Genomic DNA, 18,666 nt, shown 5'->3' with positions numbered 1-18,666 from the left:
AGGATGATATCAGGTACTTTCAAGCCATTATATAGCAATCGACGGCTATCTTCTTACCTGCGAGAATGTGACGTCAGAAGCATCGTCTGAGAAACTGGTGGCCGGTACCAGTCACGACAACAGTGACGACGAGGGCAAAAGTAAAAATATCCTACATCAAAAATAAAGTTCTCCTCGGCATACAGCCGCTGATATATTTTAAACATGCGAGCAACATAGATTCAGAATTTAATTGTCACTTATCTACTTTGGAAGCCACAGTTCACACGGAATTATAAAGAGAAAATACCCAAAAAATAGTTTTTTGTGCCATAACTTATCATGCGAAACTTTTTCTTATTATCACCTATTTTCTTGAATAAACAAATTACTTTTTCAAATAAAGTATTTTGGCATATTTTCGAATAATTTACTTTTTCAGTAAATCCGTGTAATATTTAATAAAAATGAAGCAGTGAATATCACCTTCCAGCAAATTAGCCGTTCATTATTTCCAGTCTCAGAGTGCACCTTCCTTCCCCCCGATCTGGAAAATCTTTCTTCTCAAAAACCTTCGTTTACTATTTCTTCTGTGCGCACAACACCTCTCACTCTTTTCCACTTCCAATTCATTCTCCCTCAATGGAGGTGGACCTTAAGTGCGACGTAAAAAACTCTGTCCCCCTGTGTAGCCGCTGTCAAGGACAAAGCTCCCTTTCCGCCAATCCTTCTCCAATCTTATCCCGACCTCTCTCTCCCATCCAATAAGCGCAGACAACAACGTGTCCCTTTGGGGAAGAAACGCATTCTTCATTTATCATGGCGATAGGAGCAAGTTTCCAACCAAAGGAAGGATGGGTCCTGAAAATGGTGGAAACTTGCTATTCGCCATTTTTTTCGACATGTTTTTTGTCCTTTTTCGACGAATATTGGAGATGTGTTAGTTCCACCAAAAACTTCCAAGAAAAAATTCGTCATGTAAATAACGCTTATTATTCATGCAGAAAAAATTAATTTTCTGTTTTACCACTACAACTATGTTGCCCCATCAACTGAAATAAATATTTTTCCAGAACGGGGGCACTAACGAATGGCATATGTATTTTCTATTTCTCAGGACATACAACAATTATAACTTACAAACTAACTCGCTCGCTCAAGGATATTAATCAATGGTAACGTGATCTTTAATGCTGCTCATCGTAGACGCTAAGGGTGGGTTCCCACATTCGCTACCTATAGTACACCATTACGAAGAATGAAAATGCTAGTTTTTTAGGAAACCGAGCAAACTAAGTTTTCAAAAGACTCTAGTGCGAATTTTTCATATTTATCAATGAAAATGTGCTGCACATATTTTAAAGTGTAGGAATTTTCGTTAGCGGGAAAGGGCCCAATGAAGCAGAAATACGCATTTGATATCAAACGGACAGTAATAATTATTCACATAATTTTTCAATAGTTCCAAATTCAAGGAAACGATGGAGTACCTTTTTCGATTGATAATCCTAAATAAAAAATTACCTTACCTATGGAAATGATTCATTGAGAGAGCACCGATGTTACTATTATCAGGTTACCAGTTGTGAGAAATATATCAAATGAAGAAATCATAGAAAACCTGTCTCTTCCTGGAAATACTTCGCCAAAATAGTCATTCGCCGTATATCTTTATCGCAAAGTGGCGGTGTAACAGACAGTAGAGCTAGTCTCCATAGCGGCTATCAATGAATGCGGCAATAACGCCAGGGATGGCGCCATCAGATCCACTTTGATTTCACGTTAAGTTCTGCCAAAATTTCAATCGAAATCTCAATTTTTCACATTATTTCCGGACGGTGACGATTAAGATCAAATATACTGGTCTGCAATACGTTGGTTGGTTGGTTTGGTGGAGGAAGCATAGGAGCCCAAGGTGCAGCCACCTCCACGTGGTAGGCTCTGGGTCGTTTGGCTAGCTTCTCTGGATGGGTGAGCGAGGAGCTCCACATTTGCAAGATCATACTAAAATAAACACCTTTCCTGATCGTAAGGGAGGAGAATTTGACACTAGAGGAACATAAAGCCGTCATATCGAATCTCGAGTAAGAATTTCCATCTTCAGTGATATCTTTGTACGTGAAAATATGGTCATATGGTAAATATGGACCGAAAATATGGTCGGCGATGGCATAAAAGAGCATACTTTCATCCTAGCCATTACCCTTGACAACTTCAGACATGACAACCACGTTTTTTTACAGAAAAACATCTCTATTTCGCGTCAATTATCGCATGCACAGCGTAAAATGAGGGAGCGTATTGCGGGTTGCCTATCCCACAAAACTGCTTTCGAGATCACGATATAAGGTCATTTTCTCGACAATTAAAAGCAATAGAGATGACGTATTTGGTCAAAAATATCAAGGAAAGACTTATGTTATACCCCATTGGAAAAATGAGTGCCTGCTAAAACCTAATTTAAGTTATTTACATTTTTAACGTTTTTTGTTAAAACTTTCGATTTTTTTCAACACAAAATGGCAAGCAGAAGATATTAACCGATTTTGAAAAAATAATCATACCTGTTAATACTCACTCGGATACGAAACTTTTTCCGGGTATTACGATTCGCTCCGTAAAAAAAGTGGCAAAACGAGGCACCCTAGTGATCACTGATCAATCACCTTCCATCCAAATTGTTCGATGAGTGACGCTGTTTTGTGGGCCACAACCTTGTTCCCTGTGGGCATCACGCCTTTTCCTAGTGCAATCGAACTCCTTTCGTCAACCTGCCGCGTCTTTTGTTCTGGATAGCCCTTTGGAGTTTGCTTAGGGCCTCATAGTGCCTCGCGTGGTTGATTTTCGTATCCTAGGGTATGAAATCGACCATCAGGACATATTTTCTGTACCAGAAGACGTTAGCCGTAATCTTTTGCGCTGATTTTGAGAATTCCACTCCTTGTCATGAACGTTGAGGCGGCAATCAGTAAATTTTCTGCGCCACTTTCCAAGTCTATGCACTTCGGGTAACACACTTCTTCCATAGGGTAGTTTCCTTCATCAAAGAAAACGAAAGGCATTGATTGCGATTCGTTACCCACCATTAGTGTATTCATAATATGCAAATTATTTGGTTTTAGAAGTACCAGTTTAGACGAATAGCAAGGGTCAATTTTATCCTCACTTGAAAAAGGCCAGACTGGCGCCCATGCGATGCCACTCCACGTGACGTCACAGGGAATTAGTTTCTATACGAAAAGATAGGAGTTTTACATCGTCTGAGATTACCAATGCATGCATGAGGCACAGAGCTCAGGGAAACATGTCTTAATAATCACCTATTAAAACTGGCTAATGTGGGAAAGTTTCCTTCGTTTAATAGGGTATTAATAATCCTCATTTAAGCCAAGCGCTACCTGCTAGCAGCCTGCATCGTATCAGCGCTCAAAGCAATGCCCCAAGGTCACCTCACTTGCGGCAGCGGGAACCAGAACGACGTCACACGGGGTTTTCCCTGCATTCATACTTAGCCGTCGCGTTTTCGCGCACTTAAAATTTTCACTTTTCATTTAATCGCTAAAAATAGATATCGTCATTTAAAAGTCTAAAAGCGTGAAATGCGTACTCCAGGAGTAATAATCTTTCGATTTAGGCTATAAAAAAATAATAGGAAACCACCCTATTGGCGATTAATTTCAATCGGAGCATACCTCTTCGCATGCAGACACTTAATGACAGACCGCAGTTCACATTTGGCGGGAACAGCAATCGGGACAACCATCACGAATGGGTGCTTCGCCGATAATTATCTTGCTAATGAGAAACTGCTTGTGCGACGCCAATTCTATCATCTGACCTAAACAACGTTCATTTGTGGAGTCAAGAGTGGGGACTCGAACTTAATCTGAGCAAATGCATGGCGGTACATTTTTTGCGGAATTCGTCCAACACTAACAATGTTTATGCAGTGGATGGCATTAACATAAAGGCAACAGACGAAGTGAAGTACCTGGGAGTTACGATAACCTCGAACCTCACGTGGGGAACACATATAAAGAATATTTGCGGCATAGCCCTGAAGAAATTAGGATTCGTCAAGCGTATTGTGGGAAGATTTTCGGATGAGAAAGTAAAAGAAAGGTGTTATTTCGCTCTCGTCCGACCGCACCTTGAATATGCAGCGAGTGTATGGGATCCAGTGCAGAAAGACTTAATCCGCGAACTGAATAAGATACAAAGGAAGGCTGCGCGTTTCGTCAAAAACCGCTACGGGCGTACAGACAGTGTTACCCAGATGTTAAGCGAATTAGGCTGGGAGCCGTTGGAGACTCGGAGGCTGCGCGCTAGGCTTAGATTGCTTGAACAATTAAGAATGGATATCTTTAAGAGCGACACAGAGAACATAATCTTAGAGCCACACTATATTTCCAGGTCCGACAGAAGCGATAAATTAAGAGAGATTTTTTGCCGAACGGATAGATATGGGAATAGGGTAGTTTCCTTCATCGAAGAAAACGAAAGGCATTGATTGCGATTCGTTACCCACCATTAGTGTATTCATAATACACAAATTATTTGGTTTTAGAAATACCGGTTTAGACGAATGGCAAGGGCCAAATTTTATCCTCATTTGAAAAAGGCCAGATTGGCGCCCATGCGATGCCACTCCACGTGACGTCTTAGGGACCTAGTTTCTACACGAGAGGATAGGAGTTATACATCGTCTGAGGTTACCAATGCATGCAAGAGGCACAGAGCTCAGGGGAACATGTCTTAATAATAACCTATTAAAACTGGCTTAGGTCGGAAAGTTTTCTTCGTTTGATAAGGTATTAATAAACCTTTTTTAAGCCAAGCGCTACCAGATAGCATGGTACTCAGCTAGCCGCTAGCATCCTGCGTCGTTTCAGCGCTCAGAGCCTCTCCAAGGTCACCTCACAAGGCGGGAGGGGGAACCAGAAATGCGTCACACGGACTTTTTTCCCATCATTCCTACTTACGCGTCGCGTTTTCGCGCGCTTGAAAATTTTCACTTTTCATTTAATCGCGAAAAATAGATATCGTCATTTAAAAATCTAAAAGCGTGCAATACGTACTCCAGGAGTAATAATCTTTCGATTTAGGCAATAAAAAAATAATAGGAAACCACCATATTCGTTTTTCCCCCGAACAATAAAGGACTTTAATAAACGCTTGTCCCAACCTCGTTAGAGCACTTCTTTTTTTTAATAGCTGTAAACGGCTGGTGTCCTAACACCCCCTGCCACACGCCTTTTAGGCGGCTTGCGGGGTATTATGTAGATGTAGAGATAGAAAGGAGAGGACCAATAAATACGACAGGGTGGCTAGATTTTGCGTATAGCTGTATGCAGCGATTTCTAGTCTTTAGAGACCATATTTTTCATATTCCCTTCTTATATAATTCTAGCGGATCAATCACTTAGACTGTTTTGAAACATGGTGTTGTAGTATTATGCAATCAATTCGTTGTGACCTCGGCAAAGACAGTCGATCGATACAGCCCCACCCAATTGTATTCTTCACGCGGAATATTATTCTTCATTTCTCATTTCCCACCGTATCACATCGTCATCAATTGAACTTGATTACTGGCTCTTTCGGAAACGTCCAAAGAAAAAATCTCTTACAGTTATATTACAGTAATAGTTATATATAGTGCTATAGTAATCGCGCGGCTTACAATTCCACCATTACCAGCGGATCAAAAATGTATTGTTGACAGCAGCAAAGCGATTTGTTCATTAAAAATGTAAATGGTGCATTGCAAAAATAAAATATTTTGGCCATGACGACGTAAAGAAGTTGATATTTTGACGTTCACCCAATTTTCACTCGTTTTTCTTGACTTAAGTCTTCATGAAGCTCCACCGCAGTTTTATGCAAATTCTCCAGCTTCACCGTTAAACCTTTTCATTTAATTATCATAATTAAATAATTTTGTCAGGTACGTATAATTATTTTTATAATTATACGTACCTGACCATGGATTATGAACATTTAAATATCTCATTAAATCAATGTCTTATCATGGAGAAAAGAGGAGCTCCTCCTCATTCTATGGTATTATTTGTTTCCATTTCAAACTTACGCGGGTTTCGACGGTCGTAGATGTAAAACTGAGTGTTCCAGGAGATGTCAGGTAGAATACGAATCATACAATAATTTATGTCATACAGCCTTTGAAAAAAGCTTTTTAGATGATTAATTACTATAATAATATCAAAATTCGATTTCAAATGATTCCATAAAGACAATAAAAGTCGGAAAACACTGAAGTTAGTAATAAAACTTCTTGAAATTACGAAATTTGATATTACCAAGTGCCGATTTTTCGGTCCTGATGACTTCGTTCTATCATGCGTTTACTGCGGCTACAAGTAATTTTTCGGAAATGGTTTTATATATCACAGAAATATTTAACAGGATCACTTCAGATTATACGAACTAAATACCTTATTAAAAGGATACTAATAGAAAATATTAACAGGAAGCCTTCAAATCGCAGGCAAAGATTTTCTGGTTATATCGGGCAGAACTTGATTTAAATCGCTAATACCCTTTGGTATACTAAAGTATTTGTTACTTATATTTGTCGCAGGATTTTGCTTTTGAGTACATATTTAACAGAAGATAAATAGAAAACTTTCAATCATTTCTGTAATGCCACTTTAGTAATGTGAATTACAAAGGATTCAAAATTATTGCCCTTCTTGTCAAAGGTTTGAATAAAATTATATTTTCAGAAGCAGAAACAAGGTTCATTATGGCATAGGGAAAATTTGTATGTTAAGGTTAAGTAAATACTTTTGAAGGAAAATAATATTTTTAGTCATAACTTGAGACACAATTAACATTTCCAATATTATTTTAGCCCTTACGCAGTTATTTCATATGCTCTTACCTTTCCATCTTCAATTTTCTTGAATTCGGCTTTGGTGTACACTTCATCATCAAGGATTTTCACCTTAATCGCTTCCTCCGATTTTACCACCGTAGGAGTTATTTCTGCTACTTCTTCTTTCGCCAATTCCTCAAGATCTTTTAAAGATTAACAATTTTTCAGATTATGTTATTTCTAAATTAATTCTGTTGCATCTTATGAGGGAATAAATTATGTAAAATATCTATTGGCCTTTAACCATCTGCATGAAATGACGTTAAATTTGTTCAGTCTAAATTTTAAGTAAACTTGCCGAATAAGTTTTTTTGCTTTATAATTTTTAAATTTAGCAATAGTTTAATTTATTTTTAAGTCAACCTATTTACTTGACGAATTTGGTTGTTCTAATTCATCAAAACTTTAATTTATGTTGGCATAATAAGTGGTCGACACCTACCAATATCAGCCTTCAAGGGTTCATAACCAGAATCCTCCGACAGTGAGCTCTGACTGGGTGTATGGTGTCCATTGCTCTCTTTCTCTGTGGGAGGACTGTAGTTAAGCCATTCCGATGGATCAACCTCTAGGAGAGGAGTTGGAGGTGGTAAAGTAGGAACATCGATTGGTCGTAGAATCTGTGGAAACCATTGCATTTCATGCATTAGCATAGTTAGAAGCTGTCTGTTGGAGAGGAGAACAGAATTTGGGGGGGGACTGGACGAGGGAAACATAACATAATTATAGCCATGGTCTTTCCATGCTATTTGGTATTTCTTTATCCACTTCGAAGATAAAGGCTTGCAAGTTAGCACAGATTCGGCCTTATCCTTGGAGATTAATGATATTTTTGGGATGAGCTAATCCTTTTCAACTCGATTTTAAGCGTTTTGCTAGGGGATTTCTCTGTAATACATTGCCAAAATCGGAAAAAATAGCAATTTGCAAATTATATACCAGTACGGAGCGCTTAGCATGAGATTTCAATACCTGTTGAATTTGGCGTAACAATTAGCGTTGGGTTTGGTCGATTTTATGCCCACCCCAGTTTCTCCACCTTGACGTGGCGGGTAGCCTTGCGTGCTACAGCGACTTCGAGAGTTTTGCCGGCGATAGCCTTGGGTCTCTGCCTTGCCGGACAGGTCTTCGAGGTAGGAGCCCGACAAAGAGAGATACCCTGGCCCTCCATGATGGGGTCTGAGCGCTGGGCTGACGAACCGCCTCTTTTGAACTAATTCGTTTTGAATCATCGACAGAGAGCCTCCAAAACAGGAAAGGAAAAATAGGCTAAAGGGTCGGCTAGGATCAAAGGGACTACGATTTGGAACACAAGGACACTGGTGGTGAATGGAGCTGCGGATATGCTAGCAGAAGAGCAAGATATGTACAACATGGACGTGTTGGCACCACCAGAAACGAGATGGCCACCTAACGGGAGAGTAAATACCAAGAAACATTTTATTCACCACAATGGTTGTGAAGATAACAGATATTATGGGGGAGTTGGTTTTGCAGAAGGAAAGAGAATTGCATTATCTGCGATATATTTTGATGGCATAAGTAACACAATATGCACTATTAGAATAAAACGTAAATTAAAAAATATAGCTACCCTAAAGCAGTTAATACGCGCCAACTGAATACCCGGATTATGAAGAAAAAGACCCTTTCTATGAACTTCTTGACGATCACGCTAAATTGCTAAGAGATGACAAAAATTATTCTAGGTGTTGAAAATAATGCCAAAGTCGGTCGGGAAAAAACGTTGAAACCGGCTCTGGGGAAGGAAAGTCTGCATCATGAGTCAAATGACAACGGAACCAGACTAACCAGCTTCGCACTGGAAAATGACTTAAAAATGTCGAGGACTTGTTTCCCAAGGAAGGACATCCACAAATATGCTTGGATATCCCCAAATAGTGTTAAAAAAATATCATTTACTTGCATACCAAAGACACTAAAGTTGCATAACTAACGTTAAAAGCATTAAGGGAGTAGAATGCGTGACAGACCACGCTCCAGTTTTTATCAATACGACCCAAAGAATAGCCCATTCAGAAAAGTAAGAAAGGGAAAAGTATCGGAAAACAGACGTCGAAAAACTCATAAATAAATGCATAGTTAAGGAATGCAAGTTTAAACAAGTAAACAGGTTCCAAATTGTACAAGACATGGATAAAAATGGCAATAATATCAATGGAAACTGACAAACATTCAAAGAAGCAATGCAGCGATTGCGGCAAGAAAAAAAGAAGCAATAAACCTGGTTTGAGAAGATTATTGTAAGCAGGCAGTGGGAGAACGAAATAAAAAAATAAAAATGGTCTGAATTCACAGCAAAAGGACAGAATACAGGTAGTCTCACCTTGCGATAAACAGAGAAACAAATAAAATTTTAATTAAGAAAAAATAATACATGACATACTAGACAAGGCAGAAGAGGAAAACTCTACGTACAACCTAATAGAATTTTATAGGAAAATAATATTCTTAAAAAAGGTGGTATTCCATATCCATACAGAGTAAAGAATAAAGAAGGAGGTAATACAAAACCACGAATTATTAAAGAAATGAAGAGATTATTTCAGTGAATTACTGTACGTTGAAGAAGTAGTCACCATATCAGACCAAGACAGCGAGACCAACTATTGTCAAGTTCAACCTAACATAAAATAGTCAAACAGATAAGAAGTTAGGAATACAGTAAACTTTTGAAAAAGCAAAAAATCTCCAGGAAAGCATGAAATGACAGCTGCATTACTGAAAAAAGGTCGTAACACAATGATAGGTAACAGTGGCGTTACTAGGAATATACTTTGGGTGGCTTGGGAAAACTTAGGGGGAGGGGGGGCGACCCCCTCCGGGAAATGGGGAGTCCCGGTACGAAATTTTTTGAAAATAGTATGCCTGAAAATATATTTTACATCATGTTGGCACTTAGCAACAGATGCAGTTATTATATGCCAAAGCAAGACAATAGTTTTAAATATTTTTTTATTTCTCTGAGGCTTTGGAGGGGAGGGGGATCTATCCCCCTCATCCCCCCATAGTTACGCCATTGATAGATAGATTATGGGATATGTATGAGATTATGTAGATATGTTCCATATGGAAGGAGGAAGAAAAGTCAAAGGAATGGCGATAACCATGCATAAGATAGGGAATAAGAAAGAAGTGTAATAGTAAGGTAGTAATAAGTAAGATAAGATTGTCATTTAAGAGGCATTGCCCTTCTGGGCATGACATATAAAGTCCTCTAAAAATTAATCCTACATCGCATGGAATTTTGTACAAATGAAATAATCCAGGAACACCAAGCAGGATTTATGAAATGTACTACATCAACAATAAACCAAATAGTCATAATAAATAAATTATGTATATGAAAATATTGAGAGTATAATAAAAAAAGTTTCAGAAATCATATGACAGTGTAAATAGAGAGACTATGAAGAAAGTTGGACATGTTTGGAATCTAAAAAAATAATTGATGCCATGATGACCATTTCAAAATCAAAGGGCTCAGTACGGGTTAATGGCTACACCTCGTAATCATTTGGAATAAATTCTGGAGTCAGATAGGGAAAGGGCTTCTCCCCAATTCTTTCTAGCATTGCAATCGAGGAAGCCATGGAAAACGTACCGCAGATGGACCTTGTGCCAGGATTGGGACTAAAATCAATGTTCTAGATTTAGCGTTGCTTTTAGACCTCTATAAATACTTAAAGAGTAGGTAATTATTTCGTATGATAATGGAGAAAAGACTGGAAATAAACTAAATACAAAGTAGACTGAACTTAGACGGGTGCCTACACGTAAACATTAGGCTGTTCTCTTTAAAATCCCTATCCCCCCTATCCCATGAAAGAAATGTAAGAATAGACCGTAAAACAAAGGTTCAGGTACAAGCGAAGGACAGAAAAAGCTAACTCGGGACAGATATCGACAGTGACCTTAAATTAGTTATGATGAAATGCCACCTAAAAATCTAAAAACAGGAGAAAGTCGTCAAAAACATTTGGCAGGTTGAAAAATTGTAAGAGGCTCAGCATTGTAAGAGGCTTTTAAAGAAGCAGTGAAAAAAGAAAAGGATTGGATGTGACCAGAATTACGTCAAAGAGAGCTAAAAAATCGTTAGAAATAGATTACAGACAGCAGCTGAAGATTCTTGAAGCGAAGAAGTTATTGGTGGAAGAAGAGTTGTTTTGAAAATGCCATGTATCGCGAAGGGAGTCCTACATCTCATTTCCAGCCATACAAAGCTATAGGTGAAATGTATTCACCAATTGAGGTTACAAAGGATTTCGAAAGATGAATTATAATCCCAATTCCAAAGAGGAAAAGAGCGGAGAACTGCGAAGATTTTAGGACCATAAGCCTGACTACACATGCGTCGAAGATACTGACAAGGATCATCTGAATAAGGACCGAAAGAGGAACGAGGAAAAATGTGGATTAAGAAAAAGCAAAGGCACAAGGGTAGCAATTATGCTGCTCATAGAGAAGGGAATCGAAAAGGATAAACAAACGTGTGGCGATGATAAAGCCAGGGTAGCGATGCAAGCAAGTGGCGATGATAAAAACAGGGCCTAGCTGTGAAGAAGCAAGAATTAAGAAAGAAGTGAGACAAGGCTGTGTTATGTCACCCGTAATTTTCAACGTTTTCTTCGAGAAAGCCATTAATGAAATCAAAGAAATATCCTCGGATGTGAATATCCATGGAGAAAAAATTAGCATGCTAAGATTTGTCGATGACATAGTCGTTATAGTAGAAACAGAGAAGGATTTGGAATATATTCTTGTTAATATGGGTGGGTGATGGGTAAATATTAACTGAAAATAAGCACGAAGAAAACCAATATATTATAACGCAGCAGAAGAGAAGAAGTCAAGACTAACATTAAAATAGGGAAGGATAAACTGGAAGAGGTGGATGAATTCTGTCATTTGGGAAGCAAGATAACTAGTGAAGGGAGAAGCGAGAAGGAAATCATCAGCAGAATAGCCCAAGCGAAGATAGCATTCCACCATAAGAGACCTGATTGCAACGGGAAACTCAAACATGGAAGTAAAAAAAAAATTATAAGAAGCTACATTTGGAATGTGCTTCAATACGAAAGTGAGACATGAACAATGGCAGCAGAAGAGAAAGCAAGGATTGAGGCCTTCGAAATGTGGTGCTACAGAAGAATGATGGGGATCTAATGCATCGATTGAATAAGTAATGAGGAAATGCTAAGAAGAGTAGGAGAGAAGCCTTGGCAAGAAGACGGAACAACCTCATAGATCACATCTTGAGACACGACGGCCTGATGGAAACAATCGTTGAGGGACAAGAGGATGGCAAGAACAGAAAAGGAAGAACTCGAAGGAAATATATGGTACAGGTAAAGAAGGATGTGAAAGAGAAGAAATACGTAGAGGGTGAAAAGATTGGCTGAAAGAAGAATTGATTGGGGAGCTGCGTCAAACCAATCGTAGGATTGATATGAAGAATATGCAAATTAATAATTGCCCAATACTGATCTATGGGTCAGAAACGTGGACACTAAACCAGAAAGAGAATAAATCATTGATATAGTATTCGAAAATAAGGTTAAACGTAAGATAAATATACCCCATTATGAAAAAGGTAGGTGAGTAAGAAAATTCAATAGAGAGAATAGAGAGGGGATGAGAGAACTCAACAGAAGTAACGATATTAATGGTGAAATTGAGGGTATAAGAATAAGATGGTTTGGCCATGTGTTGAGAAAAGAACACGGAAGTTAAACGGTTGGAGTTCATGATCATCATCAAAGGCTCTTCTATATACTGATTGTTTTATCCCTCTTTTGTCTTCCATTTCCTCGTTGTTATTATCTTCTACTTCTCGCATGCTAAAACAGTAACCTGCTGTACAGTTCAATGGATATAAAATTACATGCATAAAGGTAAATACTTACGTATAAAGCTGGTGATGGATATGTTACAAACGCAGGATCTCTAAGAGGAGCAGGAGTCACATCTTTTCCTTTATAAAGTACCTGTGAAAACATATTTCCAGAAATATCATCACCTATTTAGACGCTCGAGCGTAGATCTGTATTTATTAAATGTTAACCTAAGGACAATATAGTTTATATGTTTTTGAACAGTCACAGAGTAATGTAACATACCTAATTATAATTTTAGAGCTCATGCAATTCAGTGGCGGATACAGAAAAAACTCAAGGGGGGGGGGGGCGCAACATATCTTGAGTTGTCTTTACTTTTATCGTAATAAAAGATGATCAAGTCGCAGGCAAAGTATATGAACATTTTATTTAAAGTGATTATAAACATGTAAAAGACAATGCCATCTTATGATATAAAAAAGTTACAATTGTGGTTTTGCAATGTTCGGCAATACAAGCGGACCCGCAAGGGGGGGGCGCGCGCCCCCTGCGCCCCCCATCTGTATCCGCCACTGATGCAATTCGAGTATCGATTAATCAGTTGACTTGGAAGAGTTACCTCTGTTTTAGTAGAATATTTCAGTTCACAACATTTTTATTAAATCCTTACTTGCCAATTTATTGTTTTTAGGGAATATGTAAGGATTTTTCTCCTGTGGGCACACAAACCTTTCCACTGTCCAAATATGTGATTTCTTCTTTTGGTGGCTTTGTATACTTCTTGAAGTATTGTATCTCCTTTTGCTTCCTACGGTTTACTTTTGCAGTGCTCATTGATAAAGTTTTGGTAGCTTCTGTAAAGAAGAGAATTACTTCATTCGGGAACTGTTGTGGACATTTAAAACAAGATTTTGCAATTATCATTTTAAAAAATTCATTTTGTCCAAAGATCTTATACGAAAAGGTATATGACACGTCAAAAAGTGGGAGACTAACGCATAATAGTAGCTCACAATAATCACGGTGAATGTAATATGCAAAGTAGGTATTTCTGTGACATGCAGTATTTTTTCAACAGAAAACAGGGTAATTAGACTAAACAGTTAAATAGATACTCCTCATATAATGATAATATATGGTGGGGAATATTTTCATTTTCCATTGAAATCGCGCCATTAATTCAGACGGCACTTTAAAATAGAACGGAAGTTTATTATAAATTCGAAGTCCCATTCTTTGGAGCCTAATTTTTATCTGCTTACTAAATTATAGTGAAGGTTTTGCATATTTCAAGTTTCATATCTATGAACAATGGAGTTTGCAACAACCTAGTCCAACATATTACATTGTATGACATAAGGAATAAAATTTTCAATGGAATGCCGTAAGCAATATATTTATTATAACAGATTTTCTACGGTTGAATAAAAGGTAGCAAATGAAGCTCAGCTTATCTGAATATATTTCAATATTCTACTTATGAAAGTACCAAGGCTGTTATTCGGAATGAGGGGTCGGAATATATAGCAGTTGCTATTCCGCATTCCGTTGCTAGTCATTATTACGCCCATCCGTATTTTGAACGAAGATGAGTGATTAATTACAGCCGGGCTAGTTTTCGCGCGAGCTATTGGAAGCTCCGCCTCTTCCGGTATGAAAATTTATGTGAACCGTTTTCGCAGCCAATGAGAAAGAGGAGATTTTACATATTTGTTCTTTATTCTACGTAATGCTGACTCTGCAAAGATGTGTAATGGTTTTGTTGTCATTTAACAAAGTATATATCACCTTGGATATGTATGCGCTTTAAAACCCTATTCAGGGAATCATTTGTTTAACTGTTTGGATATATTTCACGATGGCTACGGCACAGCCACTGAGAAAGGTGGCTGATTGCTACGGATAGGTGTATTTGGTATTATTTCATTATAATGGTTAAATAGGAATAAATATTGAATCTACTACCTATAACTACTCATTTGTCCAACGTAAGATGCATGTTATGCGAAGTAATCATTGAAAACTATAAATGTTTGAAGATGCCTTACGTTCTTGTGCAAAGTAATAATCTTGGAGGCCCGAGGTGATGACCCCTAACAAATTAAGTTGTATGGCATAAGGAATAAAATTTTACTCGTGACGATATAGCTTGACAGAATAGCTTCGAAGGTTTCGATTCTATAGGCCTTTTTACACGGCACACGGAATTGCGCAATCTGACGTACGTGCGAAGGCGCAATCAAAATTGCGTCGTGTAAAGCGGTGAATTGCTAGAACATATGCGAGAATGCGTGGATGCATGACGGCAAAATAGCCCGTTACAATTTCGTTCATGCATTCGCGCAATTCCACGCCATATTAGAAAGTAATGCAGCTCTAACCTGCGCCATTCCGTGCCCCGTGTAAAATGGCCTTAATGGTAACTCTAAATGATGACTCCGAAATTTCAGCGTTTATTCTTTATTGAGGAACATTAGATATAATGGGGCGTGTGACTCATTCACTCACGTATATTAAATTTCCCGATCTCTTCTAGAAGAGCTGGAGATCTGAAATTTGGCACAGAGATAAAGGACCGGAAGTTATCTGGAGGAAATTTCCGAAAACCGGAATTCTACGTCACCCGCCATTGTTATGACGGTTACGACGTTGAAATGGTGGAAATGTCACATTTTTTCGGAACGGGATTTTGGATTTTTATCAACTATTCCTATAGTATGTATGTGATATGGAGGGTTGTTGTTTTTAAAGAAAGGTAATGCAGGGGAACACGTTTCCTTGTAATTTTATTAGTTGTCTTTTAAGTTTATCATTGCGAAAAAGCCTCCCGATCCGAAATTTAACGGAAGAAATTGTATGTTTCCACACTTTGCGCTGTACTAGACATCCCTTTGAGATATCGACGGCGAAAATGATATTATCTATGCCTACAATGTTCTTTGTTGTATGTGGGTGGCAGTTTATTTTCGTCACCCTTGCCGTGAAAACATTGAACAATCTTTGAATGTCACCAAAAATTACAATTTTCTTAATATTAACGCATCACTTCGTCAACTTATATCCGACCAAATACCTTTAAACTCCGTAAGTTAGTATTTGACTTTAGAAATATTGAAAATTTTTGAACTGTTTTGATCTAATGAAAAAATAATAATGTCCGACACTTCGCATTTTTTCCGGACTTACGTTCAGTTTTACTTGAATACTCCCGAACTATGGGTGCGATGCGAATGGCTGTTATTTAATAAGAAAGCAAATGAATGTGGCCACGCTTTTTTTTTAATTTCAGTAGTTCAAATTAGATCAAATTAATTAGATATTTTTTTAACAAATTTTATCGATTTTCTCACAGAAAACTTGATTCCCGCATCAATCTCATATTTTAAAATGAATAGAATGGAAATACATTTCTCGCATAAAATTTATTGGAGCATATACAAAATTTGACGGCAAAGCCGGTTTCAAGGTTTAGCCACCGAGTTTATACATATAATTTTTATGTTTCAACCATGTATGTGGAAAAATGCTGAAAATCAGGGAGAGAATATGGTAAATTTGTGAACGGATGGAACAGCTGTGAATAGGTCGTTTTTTCAGACTTGAATAATTAGTAAAACACCAATAGAGATTGTTTTTTTCTTAGTAATGACTATCTTAACTTCGATATGCATTCTAGTTTAACTTTGACTGTTACTGGCTTTCGATTGGTAAATTCAGTGGGTTATCAAAGAATCTAGGAATGCACAAAAATCTATCAGAGCCGCTTCGCTTAAATTTTCATACCCGGCTATACTTAATTTCCATGATACTCTTGCGAATTACGTCCAATTCATTAACGCAAAAGTCTTCCAGAGACTTTTCCCAAATTCTCATGCAACTTCTCTTATAATATTGTGCCACTAACAAGCGTAATTTCTGAATCTCTAATACACTTAATACGTGGTAATATTCTAGATACAGAACAATTATGAACTATCCCTATCATAATTATGCGAACTAAAGGTGTGATGATACTTGTGGCATAATTTCACAAATTCTAATTTAAAATTTTATTTTCTTTGCAAGGAATTAATTGGTTGGCGGGAATTGTGGAGATCCATCACGTCGGGAGACCACCTTGCTTACATTGTCAGATTTAAAACAGTGTGAATTAGAATAGTGATGTCAGAGGTAATCCAAGTCCCAGAGAAGAGGATTAAAAGTAAGATTTCAGTTTCTACAATGGGACGAGTAGCCACGATTCCTAAGCCTTCTTTTGCTAACGCCGCTTTCAGACGAAGCGGCTTTTTGCATTTCGCTGTGGGCGGCAGGGAACCGAGTTTTGGAAATAATTAATGCGCCTATCGTTTAAGAGAGGCGTTAAGGTAGGGTAGGTCGAGAGAAATCTCATTTTACGTGGGTTCGAAAAATTTACGAATTCGCCTCACCTAATTCATGGACGGAAGGGTTCATTCAGACGCATCAAACTTCATCCATTTCCATTCGGCACGACACGGAGTGGTACCGTTCCCATCCACGGCGGCGATTGTAGACTGAGCGCCTTGGGCACAGACGCTACTCGTCGTGCCGTCCACAACGGATGGCAAAAAGTGGGATCGTCTGAAAGCGACCTTGCGTTGTACTGAGCACTCTACACTCCTCCATTTTAAAAGCTTTTTTCCGCGAAGCTGCCATCAGATTTATCGATAGATTAATACTATCTGTGACCAATGTGTAGCTCAAAAATGAAAGAAGAACAGGAAAAATGAAATTTTCGGGAAAACGACTAACACGAACCTATTTACGAGAGAGATAGTCAAGTTGGTGAGCGGTTAGTACTAGGGTCTTCGCACATGCTTATAGATGATAGCTTTAAGGTTTTAAATTAACCTCAACCGGTTAAATCACCGAGATTGACCCCTATTTGAAGGGGTGATTGGACGCCAATAATTCACTTGAGTATCATCCCGGAGAGATGAATCTTGAAGTTAAAGTATCTCTAACCGAGAAGCAATTATTAACTCTATAGAACAAATAAGTTAAACTCTAGTTCTAGCCCATAATTTCAAGGTTTACTCGAGAAGACAATGAGTTATTCTCTGTTTATTATCTTTCTCTCTAAATGGAATTCTTTCTTAAGACCGAACACAATTGTAATTTGATCTCTAAAAAAATCTGCTGGTAAAAATGGTACTCACGGTTATTTGGCTGCAGTAATATCTGGCTGTATATCTCTAACTTTCTCCGAAAGAAGAAGAGTAAACAAAATCACAGAAGCCGAACCAAATGTTAAAGGTTTCCAAAACAACTTTGTTGTGGCTAATGATAGAATATAGTGACGGTATGACTAATCGGGCGATTGTTGGATGAATTTCTGTTTGCCTGCTCAAATTATAATTCATTTTTGTTCTTCAACAATCTGTAACAGTGAATGAGGTGATTTTCGTCACATGTCCGCTAGCTCTGGCTGTCCACAGTATCGAAAAAATCACCGTATTTTCTTCGGAACACAATTTTATTTTATAATTTTCCGGAGCATTAGTGGATTATTCTGTCTTAATGCAACAATCGATGGCCTCTAATGCCAATGATCTCCAATGCTAATATTAACTTGGCGTTACTATTCGAATAATTTTGGTTTGCCATATAATTCTTCGTTATGTTTAGACGTTGAGAATGAAGATATAGCTTCGAAAGCTCCGGAAATAATTTTTCCCGTGTGAATGTTTCGAGTTAAAATAGATTAAAGCAAAAATTTTTCCGCGGGGAAATGTTCAGAATTACACAATCCTTTACGAATTTGACCATATAGAAGATGATTTGACTTTATAAAAGTTGCATTGAAATTACCTATCTTATCTTTCTTCTCGTTACCTTTTATCTCCTACCAATTATTCCCCGTTTTTCCTTTTCCTATTTCACCTCTGCTCCTTTTTTTTGTTAAACGATTTC

General features: G+C 37.9%; 1 protein-coding gene across 2 annotated transcripts in view; it reads right to left on the bottom strand.

Annotated features, from left to right (window-relative positions):
• The window catches only part of LOC124159520 (dynein axonemal intermediate chain 4-like), a 53,295-nt gene extending 35,181 nt beyond the window's left edge, over window positions 1-18,114 (bottom strand). The window contains exons 1-5 of one of the 2 annotated variants that reach the window (XM_046535383.1): window positions 17,913-18,114; window positions 13,465-13,589; window positions 12,805-12,885; window positions 7,320-7,497; window positions 6,884-7,020 (exon numbers count right to left, since the gene is read on the bottom strand). In XM_046535383.1, coding sequence (XP_046391339.1) covers window positions 6,884-7,020; window positions 7,320-7,497; window positions 12,805-12,885; window positions 13,465-13,569 — 501 coding nt within the window. In that variant the 5' untranslated portion in view covers window positions 13,570-13,589; window positions 17,913-18,114. The remainder of the gene's footprint in view (window positions 1-6,883; window positions 7,021-7,319; window positions 7,498-12,804; window positions 12,886-13,464; window positions 13,590-17,912) is intronic. The other variant, XM_046535384.1, reaches the window with a different exon arrangement.
• Window positions 18,115-18,666: the final 552 nt, after the last annotated feature.

The sequence above is a fragment of the Ischnura elegans genome, chromosome 5, assembly GCF_921293095.1.
Source record: "Ischnura elegans chromosome 5, ioIscEleg1.1, whole genome shotgun sequence".
Lineage (NCBI taxonomy): Eukaryota > Metazoa > Arthropoda > Insecta > Odonata > Coenagrionidae > Ischnura > Ischnura elegans.
This window is presented reverse-complemented; position numbering and strand designations above follow the sequence as displayed.